General features: G+C 50.0%; 1 protein-coding gene across 5 annotated transcripts in view; it reads right to left on the bottom strand.

Annotated features, from left to right (window-relative positions):
• Positions 1–357: 357 nt before the first annotated feature.
• Positions 358–14,620, bottom strand: part of LRRC74A (leucine rich repeat containing 74A) — a 44,358-nt gene continuing 30,095 nt past the window's right edge. For 2 of the 5 annotated variants that reach the window (XM_073011189.1, XM_073011188.1), the window contains exons 10-13: positions 14,475–14,570; positions 11,116–11,262; positions 6,080–6,187; positions 358–5,118 (exon numbers count right to left, since the gene is read on the bottom strand). In XM_073011189.1, coding sequence (XP_072867290.1) covers positions 4,852–5,118; positions 6,080–6,187; positions 11,116–11,262; positions 14,475–14,570 — 618 coding nt within the window. In that variant the 3' untranslated portion in view covers positions 358–4,851. The remainder of the gene's footprint in view (positions 5,119–6,079; positions 6,188–11,115; positions 11,263–14,474; positions 14,571–14,620) is intronic. The other 3 variants (XM_073011192.1, XM_073011191.1, XM_073011190.1) reach the window with 3 other exon arrangements.

Here is a 14,620-nt window from a genome sequence, read left to right as displayed (position 1 = left end):
AATTTTACCGATTGTAACAGATTTAAAAGACATGATCCCATCTGGGCATGGTAGCTCATGCCTGTAATCCCAGCCCTTTGGGATGCCAAGGCAGGCAGATCACTTGAGGCCAGGAGTTCAAGACCAACCTGGCCAACACAGGGAAACCCTGTCTCCACTAAAAATACAAAAAAAAAAAAAAAAAAAAAAATAGCTGCTCACGGTCGTGCAAACCTGTAATCCCAGTTACTCGGGAGGATGAGGCATGAGAATTGCTTGAATCTGGAAGGCAGAGGTTGCAGTTAGCTGTGTTCACGCCACTCCACTCCAGCCTGGGTGACAAAGTGAGACTCTTTCTCAAAAAAAAAAAAAAAAAAAAAAGACTTGATCCCAGACGTCAAGGACTTCACTTTATTTGGGGAGATAGAGCAGATGTCTACAGAGCACCCAATGTTATAGTAGATGTTTCAGTCCATAGACTCCTTATTGCGTTTCTTTTTCTTTTCTTTTCTTTCTTTTTTTTTTTTTGAGATAGGAGTTTTGCTCGTCACCCAGGCTGGAGTGCAATGGCATGGTCTCAGCTCACTGCAACCTCTGCCTCCCAGGTTCAAGCGATTCTCCTGCCTCACCCTCTTGAGTAGAGGAGATTACAGGCACCCGCCACCATGCCCAGCTAATTTTTGTACTTTTAGTAGCAATGGGGTTTCACCATGTTGGCCAGGCTGGTCTCGAACTCCTGACCTCAGGTGATCAGCCTGCCTTGGCCTCCCAAAGTGCTGGATTACAGGTGTGAGTCACTGAACCCGGCCTTTACATTTCTTTATATTCCCTTCATTGTCCTCATTTGGACTCTGAGCTCCTAATCCACCCAGTTGATGGAAATTCCATTTCAGGAACATGCTCAAGGTGGTGCCACTGAGCCTCCATGGTGCTCACTTGTCAGGAGACGCCCTCTACCTATTGGTCACCAGTCCACACTGATTATTGCTGGGGGTCTTTGGTCCCAGCTCAGGGGGTCCCTGCAGAGCTGCTGCGCTGCTGCCCTCATGCTATGTTTGGGGCAGGGGAGCTCTGCCAGGTTGGGAGCTCAGACCAAGAGTCAGCCTCCAGGGCATAGCTCAGCTACTTGTTCTGAGGTCCTGCCAGACTTGAAGGCCTCCCTCTCCTCCCAGCAGTGCTGGGGAAGCTCCTCTGAGGGCTGCTGTGGCCCACCCTTCTCACTCTTCTCCTCAGTTCTGTTCTCCCCAGTGAGCTTAGGCTGGCAAAAATGTGCACTAGGGAGGGATGAGTCTTGCTAGAAACTTCTATCCTGGCCCTAAAACTCACAATGGCTAAGACTTGAATAAGGAAGAGAAAGGGCAGAAATACAGCACATGAGTGGGACATAAATTATTTCCAATAATGATTCTGCTGCATGTATGGACGGGTCTCAGTGTTCACTTCTACCCTTGGTGAAGCCAAGTGAAACACAAGGGATAGTGACTTGGTTCCTAGACCCTTCACTGGTGTGCCAAAGCGTGGGTTACCAAATATCAGCCTCCCTCGCCCCCTACACTTTCCCTACATTTCACCACTTACCCCAAACAATCACCAGGTGAATGTGCTTGTTCATTTCACAGGTGTTTATTGAGTATCTACTATGTGCCAAGCACTACACGGGGTTGCAGAGGGGCACAAGAAAGTTCCTGCCTTGCTAATCTACAATGGTGTCTGGTAAGATCAATCAAAACTCCCAAAGGTGCCTGTTCCACCCACTTAACCAGTGAATGCTGTTCTTGGCTATTCCTTTTCTTCCTTCACTAAGCTCTTCCTGTCTCCCCAGTTTCTCAAGGAATTTAAAGGTGAAATGCAGAATGATAGACTTCTAGAATGGACTGGGAAGGCTTTATTTCAGCTGCTCCATTTTCAAGGGGAGCCACTGGGACTCCAAGGTCATGTGGCCAGGATGGGATGCCCGCTCTCTTGATCTCCTGTCCTGGCTCCCTCCTTGTGACCCCACAGCATTTGTTTGCTTCTTAAAGGCCCCTGCCCTCATTCCCTCAGCATCTGTTCGCCCTGCCACTGCCTCCCACCATGGAGGTCTCCCCTGGACTCCATTTCTAATCACTATGACGATTACCTTCATGCTCTGACTTGCTCTCTGAGGCTCTTTCCCTGCTGCCTAGCAACCCCATCACTTCCCAATTTGTCTGTGCAGCTCTTAACGAGGCTGCATTGACATGTCCCCTGGTGGTCACTAAAAGCAGAAGGTGGCCCCCGTGGTGACGGGCACACCACCAGCAGCCCAGGATGCCCAGAACCAAGCCAGACTTTATTTGCTTGTGCCCAGCCCTGGCCACAGCATCTGTCCATCGAGATTTCTGCCACCTCTTGCTCTCCTTCCTGCCACCATCCAACTTGCCAGGACTCCTCTCGCCGAGACTTCTTTCCAGACCAGACTTATTGCTATGGCTTCATTGTGTTCAGGAAACTGGTACAAAAGGTAAGGGAAAGATGCTGAGCGCCCATACAGCCTCATGGCTGATGGGCAAGAATGTTAAGATAGGCTCAAATCCAAAGGAGACCATTTGTAAACCCATCTCTGTCCTTAGAGGTCATGCTGTTAACCATTATATCTCCCCCACTACACACACTTGTGATAAGTACATGGGAAAGGCATGCAAATGTGCACTTAAGACCATTTGCAAGAGCCCTTTGGGGAGGCAGAGTGAACTATGGAGGGAGATAAAAATGGACCTTCATTTTTTTCCCTTGCTATACTTCTGTGGGTTTAATTTTTTTTTTTTTTTTTTTTGAGATGGGGTCTCACTGTCACCCAGGCTGTAGTGCAATGGTGCAACAGCTTACTGCAACCTCCGCCTTCCAGGTTCAAGCAATTCTCCTGCCTCAGCCTCCCGAGTAGCTGGGATTACAGGTGTTCGCCACCACACCCGGCTAATTTTTGTATGTTTAGTAGAGGTGGGGTTTCACCATCTTGGCCAGGCTGGTCTTGAACTCCTGACCTCAGGTGATCAACCTGCCTCGGCCTCCCAAAGTGCTGGGATTATAGGCGTGAGCCACCGCGCCCAGCCAGGTTTAGAATTTTTACAATGAGACATTATTTGTAACATAAAACAACAATGAAAAGGAACATGCAACAATGAAAATTAAAACTCTGCTCCTCAATCACAGCTGATAAAGTGGCAGTGTGTGATCTGAAGGGCAATTTGAAGCGACCCCAAGGGCTCCCTGCTCGGGTGCGGAGACTCAGGGACCCAGACCCCAGTTCTGGCTCTCGAAGGCCATGTGACCTTGCCTGCAAACCTGGAGACTTTGCTGGACGTGGAACCTGGTCTGGAGCCTCTGAAATGGGCATTTGCCATCAGCTTCCCCAGGAACAAGAGGTGCCACTTTAGGTAGGGGGCAGGTGAGGAGGCACAGGGCAGGCTGCTGAGCAGCACAGGAGTGGGAGGCCCGGTGGTAGCAGGGCGGGCCTGAGCCACCTTTGGGGCCCTCTTGCTGGATGCCAGTGTCACTACTGAGTGACGTCCCCTGTGCTGGTCACTGTGTGCATTTCCCCCACTCACTCCTTACAGCCCCCTCCCAGGTGCCGCGGTTATCTCCCCGTTTTAAAGGGAGAGGCGATCTGCGCACAGCTGCAGCTTTGTTCTGCAGAGCAGGGCTTGCAGCTGGGTCAGGCTGCCTTTCTTGCCTGCGTTGTGGTTTCTCCGCACGACGACTCTGAGTGGACCAAAGGAAAGAGGTACTGGGAGAAGGCTCGTGGGGCAGGGCTGGATGGGAGGCCTTGTCCCACAGAAGCTCTTAAGAACACAGTCCAGCCACAGGGCCACCGAGACAGATGGGAGCCCAGCTGCAGACCCAGGCTTGCCAGGGGTAGCTGTGTCCTGCGCCTGGGCTGGGAGGTCTAGCACAGTGAGAGACAGAACAGGTGTGGACCCCTCAGGCCTGGAGTCTCGGCCAGAGTTATCCTTCCCAGCTGCGAGAACTTGGCTGCTTTTCTTTTCTTTTCTATTTTTTTTTTTTTTTTTTTTTGAGACACGGGCTCACTTTGTTGTCCAGACTGGAGTGCAGTGATGCAGTCTCAGCTCGCTATACCCTCTGCCTCCTGAGCTCAAGTAATCCCCCTACTTCAGCCTCCCAAGTAGCTGGGACTTCAGGCATGCACTGCCATGTTCAGCTAATGTGTTTTTTTTTTTGGTTTTTAGTGGAGATGGGGGTCTCGCTATCTTGTCCAGGCTTGTCTCGACCTCCTGGGCTCAAGCAATCCTCCTGTTTCAGCCTCCCAAAGTGCTGGGATTATAGGCATGGGCTACTGCACCCGGTGAACTTGGCTTCTTTGCTGCACGTCTCTAGAGCTCTGTTTCATCACTTGCTAAGTGGGGTGATGGCAGCATTGCCATGGGGCACCGTGAGGCTGACAGCGTGCCTGTTGGGCAAGTGGAGAGGACAGGCATGTGGTAGGGACTCATTGTGGGTTGCTTACTGGCATCACCAGCATCATGGACCTGTCCTCTCTCTTCAAGGACTTCGGCCTAAGATACAACATCCCTCACTCACCAAGCCACAGCAGAGTGCAGGGACCTGTAGTCCCTAACACACCGTTAGCATTTGGTGCTTGTGTGCCTCCGCCCTCTGTCTAGGGCTCTGTCTCGCCCGAAACATTGCCGCCTCCTGCCTGAGCAACGCTTCCTCTTTGGGCTGCAGGGGTGCCTGGTACACACCCCTATGGCTCCTCTCACCTCACCAGGGCCTAAAAATCTGCTCCCTTGCCTGTCCTCTTCCTGGGCTGTGAGTGTGGGCTCCGGCTCCTCCCGCTGGCGTCCCCAGCATCTGGCCCAGCAGCCAGCAGCGACTGATTGGGCTCAAGTTTCGCTAAACAAGTGAATTGGGGATGAGAAGGAGGGTAGACAGCAGGGCCTGGCCTTGGCATGCAGGGAACAGGCGGGTGGGTGAAGCCCCAAGTAACAAAGTGTAGATAGGGCAGCTGGGGGAGCTCACATTAGCCCAGCCAGGGCCCCTTGCAGAGAACGGGGAGCGTCGCAGGGCCTGGGCTGACCTGAAGTTCACCATGCCTGTCTTCTCATCGAGCTTTTTTATCACCTCCTTGATCTGGTACTGGTTCAGAGGGACCTTGGTTTGCTGAGGAGGTGGATGGAACATGTGCAGTTAATAGAACTCTGTTCACTCCTCCCTACGCATGCCCCCCCCACCCACTACTACACACACACACCTTCCACACACATACACCCCACACACACAATGCCTCACTCCTCCTGGGACCATGGAGGGCAACTGATTGAGAGCTCAGGGGAAACTGATTCCACAGCATGGAGGGGCTGGAGAAAGCTCCCTGCCCATGGGTCATTGTCCAGACTCCAAAGGGCCTCCCCTTTCTGGGGGCAATAAGGGAGGAGGAGATCAGAGTCAGGTGGAGCGAGTGACTGGGGAAGGGGACAGGACTCTCTTTTGCATCCTGTGAAGTTCATTCTTACTTCCTGCCATGGAGTCCCGACCAGCCTCTTTGCCCCTGGCCTGGGCACTGGGCACCGGACACCTGCCTGGCCCCCGGGAACTTCTCCTCTGGAGTCCTATTCCTGCAGGGCCCACGTCTCTCCTGGGATGCTCTGATGATAGACCCCTTCAAGTCTGCATTACAGGGGGCTTTCAGCACCTTTGTTACATGGGGAGTGAGAGGAATGTGGGATTTCAGAAAAATGATATGGCCCAAGGTGGAAATGTTGGGACTTTGGGATGTGGTCTCCTCTCTCACTCCCTTTGTAATCTGCCCAGTAGTGAAATGCAATGGGGAGAAAAACCTCAAGATAGAAGATGTGTCTCTGGGTGGCATCTCGGGTCCCCGGTGGCATCAAGCCATAGCACAGGAATGACTTCAGCAGGGGTTGAGGGAGGTCTTAGGTTCCCCTCTGGGTCTAGATAAATGAGGGGAGTGTCCCATAGCCCATCCCAGGAAGCTCTAGGAAGTGCTTACAAGCTCTTTTGCTCCTTCTCCTCCTCTCCCCTCTCTCTGACACACAAACATACACACACAAACTCACTCACACTCACACACTCAGCCTGTGGCCACTAGGACCCAGCACACCTCTGTCATCACTTTCTGGAACTCGTCCACAGACATCTTCATTGTCCCGGTAGGGTTCAAGCTCTTGAAGAAGTCCATGACTGTGATTTTGTGCTGGTCTGCATAGTTCTGAGAGAAGCAGAAGAAACCAGGAGCAAACATTTGGCCTTCTAACAGTGATCGCAGGTCCCCTCACCTCCCACAGAAGGGTGGCCCATGCTTCCAGGCCTAGCACGGCTGAGACGGGCAGAAGGCCAAGGTGAGGAGCCGAGTCTCCCAGGCGTTGGCCGTTCCCTAAGACCAAGAGCCGAGTGCAGACCCACCAGGCCTGGCAAGGGTACATGCCGGGATGGTTCCTGCGTGCTCGCCAGGCTTCCAGGAACCCCTTGGCACGGCATAGACGCTCCCTCCATTCCAAAGGTGGAAGGACTGAAGTCAAGGCTGTTCAGGTGTCGCAGTGCCAACGGGATGGGGCATGATCATTATCTACATATGTGATCTGTTAACACTGGTATGAACGGTGTGCTGTGGATGGTGGGCGGATGTTCAGAGATCAAAAGGTTAAACCACAACTGTATAATGTGATGGTTTGGCTCTATGAATTCCTAGGATTCTCACAGTTTCACGTCAATGCTCACATGGAAACATACTTTGTTAGAGCATTTTTAAAAGGATATTTCATTTTTTTCATTTAAAAAATATAATCATCCCTTGATATCTGCAAGGGATAGGTTCCAGGACCACCTCAGATACCAAAATCCACCAATATGAAAAGGCAGTCCTCCATCTCCGTGGGTTTCTCGTTCCTCAAATGCTGTATTTTGGATCCATATTTGCATATGCAGAACCCACGGGTACAAAGGACTGACTGTATTTATTGAAAAAAAATCCAAATATGTAAAAGTGGATGAAATGGCACAGTTCAAACCCATGTTGTTCAAGGGTCAGGTGTATTATTACTCACATTGCAAGGCAATTTTAGATTAGCAGAAGAAAATTTTAAATATCACCCGTAAATCTAATACCACCACACGCAGGTAATATCCTGGTGTGGACCCTTTTATCTTTTTAGCTATCTATCTGATATCAATCTGTCTAACTTGTATCTATCTGTATATCATTATCATCTATCTTTATCTATCTATCGATCTATCTATCCTCTCATCTTTCTACTAAACCTACTGTTTTACAGAACCCGCTGTTCACATGTGAATACCTTTTCAATGACATTATAATATTCTTTTCCTTTTTTTTTATTTTTTGAAACAGAGTCTCACTCTGTTGCACAGGCTGGAGTGCAGTGGCACAATCTTGGCTCACTGCAACCTCCACCTCCCAGCCTCCCAGGTTCAAGCAATTCTCCTGCCTCAGCCTCCCGAGTAGCTGGGATTATAGGCAGGCGCCACCATGCACAGCCTATTTTTATATGTTTAGTAGAGATAGGGTTTCACCATGTTGGTCAGGCTGGTCTTGAACTTCTGACCTCAAGTGATCCTCCCACCCCGGCCTCCCAAAGTGCTGGGATTACAGGTATGAGCTACCGCACTCAGTCTTACAATATTACAATATTCTTTTAGGTCCTTTTTAAGCATTTTTTTTCTCTTCCCCACTGTGACCCCCGCTTCCCCCCGGCCAGCCCCCCCCCCCCCACTCTCAGAAATTCGGACAGGGTCCTGCTGTATCGATAGCTATTTCTGGCAACGTCCTGCTCACGAAGCATTTCCTCAGGGCTCAGCCCTGGGGCCCTTGCTCTTTGTTCCCCACACTTCCCCTTCCTAAGTGCACGGCCTCCCACCCTTCCGGAGTGCCTCCCGAAGCTACATTTCCAGCTTTCCATCCTCCACGGCTGCTGACACCCCACCGGCACTTCAGTCAACACATCCGAAGTGCCCCTCATCCCCTGAATCTGCGCACTGCTGCTGAGCGCTGTGGCAGAGGCCGTGGGTGAGCCCGCGGCACCCACTGCTGTTTCTTCACAGCAGGCTTCTCATCCCTGCAGAGGCTGGAAAGCTGAAAGCGACATTCCCCAAGCTCCCTTGCAGCTGGGGGTCAGAATGGACGGCCTGTGCCAAGCACCTGCCTGAGATGTAAGTGTGAGGCTTGTGTCTGATTTGAGAGAGGCAGGTGGTGGGCAGCGGCTGTGGTTGCTTCCTGACTGGGCGGGGCATTCTGCAGTCATGCAGCTTCTTGATTATAGCAGAAGGAGCAACCCTCTTGGCAACCCAGTTGGGGTGCTTTGAGAGCCATTTCTGGAATCTAACAAGGGTCTGTTTGTTCAGCCCTCCTGACATTTCTGTGGTCTCTCTCCTGTAATAAACCCCTGTGTGCTTAACCTAGTTGGAGTAAATTCTGTGGCCAGCAACTAAGAACCTTGCCCAGCTACTTTGGTAGGTTCTACTACTAAGACCCCACACAGCCCTGCCCTGGAGGAGTTCACAGGATTGCAATGAAAGGGTGAAGCCGAGGGCTTCAGGAACACAAAGGGCGTTCGCCCTTGACCAGGGAATCCAAGAAGCGTTTCCCTAGGAAGTGACATTGTGTAGAGACCTGAGAATGGGTAGGAATGAGCGAGACACAGAGGGCAAGAAGAAAAGTGTTCCAGGTGGAAGGACCTGCCCTGCCCGTACACAGGCCTGCAGTGAAGGGAGGGCTGATGCAGAAAGGATCTGGAAGCACTCCAGTGGGGCTGGAACGTGGAGAGACATGAAGGGCCAGGTGGCAGGCACTTCCCCCATCTGCACTTCCCTGCCTCTGGCAATCTTTCCTTCAGTCCCTTGGGCGTGAAATCTTGGGTTACCTTTGGGTTTCTCTTATCATCACAGGCCTTCCTATCCCAACACACACACACACACTCACATGCATGCAATACACAACCCCACATACCCAACCATTCGCCAAGTCCTGGAGATGTTTCCATAATGATAACTCTTACATCTGCCCTTCAATTCCATTGTTATTCTCAGCCAAGCCGTCATTCCACATCTAGAATGCTACAATAGTGTGCTCATATGGTTTCCTACTTTTTTTTTTTTTAACCCTCTTCAATTCACTCCCCATTGCCAGAACCCCTCAATCCTGCTGGATTTGCATCACATCCACTGCCCAACAGCTCTCACCGGCTCCCTGTTCCCGATGGAATCAAAGCCAAACTCGGAGCCTAAAATCTGAGGGCTGCCACTTGCAGCCCAGCCTCCCTTGCCAACTTTGCCTCTCGGGCTCCTCTGTGAACCTGTAGTCATGTGTTAGTGTCCCCTGAACATGCTGCGTGCGGTTCCACCTCGGCACCTTTGCTGGCGGGAGCCTCTGGCCGGAACACCCTCCCACCCTCTGTGGCTCACCTCAGTCTTTGACATTCTTCAGGGCCCTTACCCGATCCCATCTCTTCCAGGACATCATCCTTTTCTGGTTGCCCAATCCTACATTGATCTCTTATTTGGATTTCGACTACATTTTCTGCTTCTGTCACTTTTTTGTTGTTTATCATATGACACCTTTTTTTTTTTTTTTTGAGACAGAGTCTCGCTCTGCCTCCCAGGCTGGAGTGCAGTGGCATAATCTCAGCTCACTGCAGCCTCCACCTCCCAGGTTCAAGCGATTCTTGTGCCTCAGCTTCCCAAGTAGCTGGGATTATAGGCACCTGCCACCACGCCTGGCTAATTTTTGTATTTTTAGTAGAGATTGGGTTTCGCCATGTTAGCCAGGCTGGTCTCAAACTCCTGACCTCAAGTGATCCACCTGCTTCTGCCTCCCAAAGTGCTGGGACGACAGGCAGGAGCCACCATGCCTGGCCATATGAAACTTTCTATAATCTGTGGGTCATCACTGTATCCATCCCATCTTTCCAACCAGATTGTCAGTCCCCTGAGGGGAAGGGCTATGTTTGACTCTGCATGTCTTGTTTGGTCTCCAAGATTCTTTTTGTGTGCATCTTTAAAACACACAAAGATGTGTTTTAAAGACATTGCATCAGACAATGTCTTTGCATCAGACAGCTCCATTCCTGTTCACTGGACCACCCTGCTCCCCTTGCAAAACAGGTTTGCCCTTGGTTCCATCTGAAGTCATCTTACTTGTACAAATACTTGACACTACTTTGCCTTCTAGAATTTTTCACATAGCAATTTTCATGTGGGAGCTCTTTTATTTAGTTCTGGAAACTGAGGCACAGAGCAGACCCATCAGGGGCAGGAAGCAGCCCAGGGACACACCCTGCAGAACGTGCATTGGCAGAGTGCCATGCCCATGCCTGCTCCCCAGATAGTAACCGTTCTGCGGCCAGCAGCAGGCTCCTCACCCCCACCGCAGGGTAAGAGGCCTGCCGTGGAAACACCAGAGCAGAGTCTGGGCACTGGTCTGCGAGACGATGGGACTGGAGGAGCAATAGCATCCCTTTAGGTGCTAATATTCTCTGATTTTGTATTTCCACTGTTACATCTGCCTCCTGTGATTGCCAGAGCTAATCTGAGAAAAGATGAGTCGGGGGCAAGTTACCATTAGAAACAAAGGACTGAAGCGTCTCTCTTTGGCTGAAGCTGCCAGATAGCCATCCTGACCACAGGGATGACTTGACCTCCTTACCAGCAGTTGGAAAGAAACTGTGTCTATAATAAACAGGTGCTTGTTCTATACCAGGCAACCTTCTAAGCACTTCATGCATTTTACATAATTTGATTTTCCAAGCAATCCTACTGGGTGGCTACTGTTGTGTCCATTCTGCAGGTGAAGAGACTGTGACCCAGAGAGCTTTAGTAACTTGCCCTTGGTCATACGCTAGCAGGTGGAGGAGCCCGGGTGGGAGAATCCATCCTGTCCACCCATCCCCTTCAGCTAGATCTCAGCTCTTCCTTTCCTCTGGGGATCAGGAAGCACTGCTGAGGGATCCAGTAGCCACAGAGAATATTCATTCCATATCTGCAGTCCAAGGGACTGAGATATTCCTTATCAGAGAGGGCTGTACAGACACTGTGGGGGAGGGAAAGTCTGGAAACTGATGTGGAGCCATTAGCCAGCTTTCCCTAGGGCTCCCTGGAGGCCCTGAGAGGAAGGCAGGAGCTCACCTGGATCAGTTTCATGGGGTTTGTCAACAAAAAGATGGTTTTCTTGGCAGAGAGGCCTTGTACTGCCTTGAACACCACATCCAGCTGCGGGTGAACGGCATACACTCCGTCCAACGTTTTCATGAACTGCTCGGACACCAGCACGTTCTGTGACAGGGAGAGAGGGGACCCATGATGATGAGGGCACTGCCATCGTGACTGCCCAACCAGTGCACCCCACCCCTTCCACCCGAGCCAAAGTCAGGAAGTTTTGTCTCTTCTAGTTTTTTCTCAGTGCTGCTCCCGGACTGGGATAGTTCGGGTATTTTAGAGCTTGCAAATTGACTTGTAAGTTTCCTGTGTAATTTTGATGGGATGTTTTTGTTGAGTGCTGGTGGCTTGTCACCTGCTGCCAGCTCAGCTCTACTCTCAGATGGCATCTGCATCTGACAGATGAGATATGGCTATGGAGTGGCAAGACGGTTCTTAAAGCCCTGAAATGTCCATGTCTGCGTTGAGTGTTGTTTGTCAGAGAAAGTGCCCTGGAAGAGGATCCCTGATTCCAATAAGTGACCAGGGACGAACTGGAAACTTCCCCTTCTGGAACTGCCCTCAGAGCTGGTTTGTAGGACACGGGAGAAAATGCGTCCTGTGAAATAGTGTTTGATCAAACCTGGGCTCCACCAGTTTGGTCAACCTGCTTCATTCCTCAGATGTGGCTTGGAGTACATTTCGCCCTTCCAAAGAATTAAACCTCTGCTTAAGGGCAGAAGACTTTGTAGAGATTCTAGAGAAAGTTCTAGGAGCATCTACAAAAGAGGAATTTCTATACTGTTCAAAGTTATGGCAGCATTGTTGACAAAGGGGAAGGAGAAGGCTAATTCAGGCTGGGCATGATGTCTCAAGTCTGTAATCCCAGCACTTCGGGAGGCTGAGGTAGGTGGATCACTTGAGTCAGAAATTCAAGAGTAGCCTGGCCAACACGGTGAAACCCCATCTCTACTAAAAATACAACAAAATTAGCCAGGTGTGGTGGTGGGTGCCTATAATCCCAGCTACTCAGGAGGCCGAGGCAGGAGAATCGCTTGAACGCAGGAGGCAGAGGTAGCAGTGGGCTGAGATTGTGCCACTGCACTCCAACCTGGATGACAGAGTGAGACTCCATCTCAAAAAAAAAAAAAAAAAAAAAAAGGAAGGCTAATTCAGACATATTTGTTCTGGTAGGTTTGTTAAGTGCCAATGTGGTCATAGCATACAGGTTTATGGGTCATCTAGGGCCTAAACAGCACCATTTCTTTTTCTTTTCTTTTTTTTGAGACAGAGTTTCACTCTTGTTGCCAAGCTGGAGTGCAATGGCGCAATCTTGGCTTATCACAACCTCCGCCTCCCAGGTTCAAGTGATTCTCCTGCTTCAGCCTCCCGAGTAGCTGTGATTACAGGTATGCGCCACCATGCCTGGCTAATTTTGTATTTTTAGTAGAGATGGAGTTTCTTCATGTTGGTCAGGCTGGTCTCGAACTCCTGACCTCAGGTGATCCACCCGCCTCGGCCTCCCAAAGTGCTGGGATTACAGGTGTGAGCCACCGCACCTGGCCTAACAGCACCATTTCTAATGTTCTCTCAAACACACTAAGGCAGTGCCTGGGTTCACACCTTCCAACCTGTACTGCCTGGGAGAGGAAAATACAGATCCCAACAAAATCTGAATCTGCAGTGGAGACTCATGGGCGAAGGCAGCATCCTGGCCTGCAGATTCAGAACCAGAGCATGAGGATGGGGAAAGGGAGGAAGACCGAGGAAGCACAAGAATGGCCTGGGGCAGGGAGGACGGGTGAGAGAACAAAGGGAAAGAAAAGCGACTATGTTTGACAATGTCTCAAAATCTGTGGCAAGTAAAAACCCACATTGTATTAATTATTCAGTTCTAAGGAGCTTGGGTTTAAATATTCAAAATGCCATCACTGGAGGCTGAGTGCAGTGGCTCACACCTCTAATCCCAGCACTTTGGGAGGCTGCAGTGGGTAGATCACTTGAGGTCGGGAGTTTGAGACCAGCCTGGCCAACATGGTGAAACCCCATCTCTACTAAAAATACAAAAAGTTAGCCTGGCATGTTGGCACACGCCTATAGTCCCAGATACTCTGGAGGCTGAGGCACAGAATTGCTTGAACCCAGGAGGCAGAGGTGAGCCAAGATTGCGTCATTGCACTCCAGCTTGGGCAACAGAGTGAGACTCTCTGTTTCAGTTTCCTTATATGTAGAACGGGAAAATGAGGAAAAGTACTTGTTGTGGGTTGAATTTTGCCCCCTCCCAGAAAAAGATGTTGGAGTTCTAACCCCCAGGACCCATGGATGTGAATTTGTTTGGAAATAGGGTCTTTGCTGTTGGTCAAGTTAAAATGAGGTAATTAGAGTGGGTGCTAATCTAATACGACTCTGTCCTTACATAAAGGGGACATTTGGATACAGAGACAGGGAGAATGCCATGTGAAGCAGAAGGTAGAGATGGGAGTGATGCTTCTACAAGCTGAGGAACACCAAAGCATGACAGGAACCACCAGAATCCAGAGGAGAGGTCAGGAACAGATTCTCCCTCACAGCCCTAAGAAGGAATCAGGCCTGCTGACACCTTACTCTTGGACTTCCAGCCTCTAGAACTGTGAGACAATACATGTCTGTTGTTTAAGCCACCCAGTGTGTGGTACTTCACAGCAGCCTTAGGAAATTAATACAGTATTCTATCTACCTTCTAGAGTAGGATAAAAATGAGCTGGCATATACAAAATCACTTAGGGAAACAAAGAGTATAAAATGGTAGACAAGTATAGGCTATTATCACATGCCACCAGTATGCTGATTCAGGCAAGAGTTCCCAGCAGGATCTGAAGTCACCTCCTGGGGCTTTCCTCCTTTATCAAGAGATTTTCACCCAAAAATACTGCTCTGAGTCTAACAGGCCAACTCATGAAATGAAAATAAAGTATGTGTTTTAATACCCAGATTCTGCAAATTTTGTGATTCTGAAAACATTCTGGGACCCAGGGCCACTCCATCAGAAGAGCTGATGTTAAAGAATTCTGTTTTGGAGTCCTCCTGCCTTTCTTTCTGGCATTTCCTTATCTCTACTCTCAGGTTCTCATAGCCCTAGTTTCTAGCATCTGGTAAATTATTTCTCACTATGATGTTCCTGACTAAATAGCTACGCTTCCTAAAAGGATCCCTGGAGAGGGTAGAGTTGTAACAAAAGAAGTGACCCTTTCATGGAGCACTGTGAGGGCCTGTGAGGGATAGAGCTGTTGGCTCCGGCCAACACAGAGTATAGAGTGGACAGGGTCACTGGCTTGCGCTCAGACACAAGCAACTACCATTTGATCACTTACGGAAATATCAAGCTCTTCCATCCTGGATTTGGGGTTCCTCTTGATAGCCAGGATAAGTAAAATAGCCCCATCCATACTTATGGGATTCAGGAAAAGCTATAGAGGGAGAATCAAGACAAGAGGAGGCTGAGATGGGAGGATGAGGC

Source organism: Chlorocebus sabaeus, chromosome 24 (assembly GCF_047675955.1).
Source record: "Chlorocebus sabaeus isolate Y175 chromosome 24, mChlSab1.0.hap1, whole genome shotgun sequence".
Classification (NCBI taxonomy): domain Eukaryota; kingdom Metazoa; phylum Chordata; class Mammalia; order Primates; family Cercopithecidae; genus Chlorocebus; species Chlorocebus sabaeus.
This window is presented reverse-complemented; position numbering and strand designations above follow the sequence as displayed.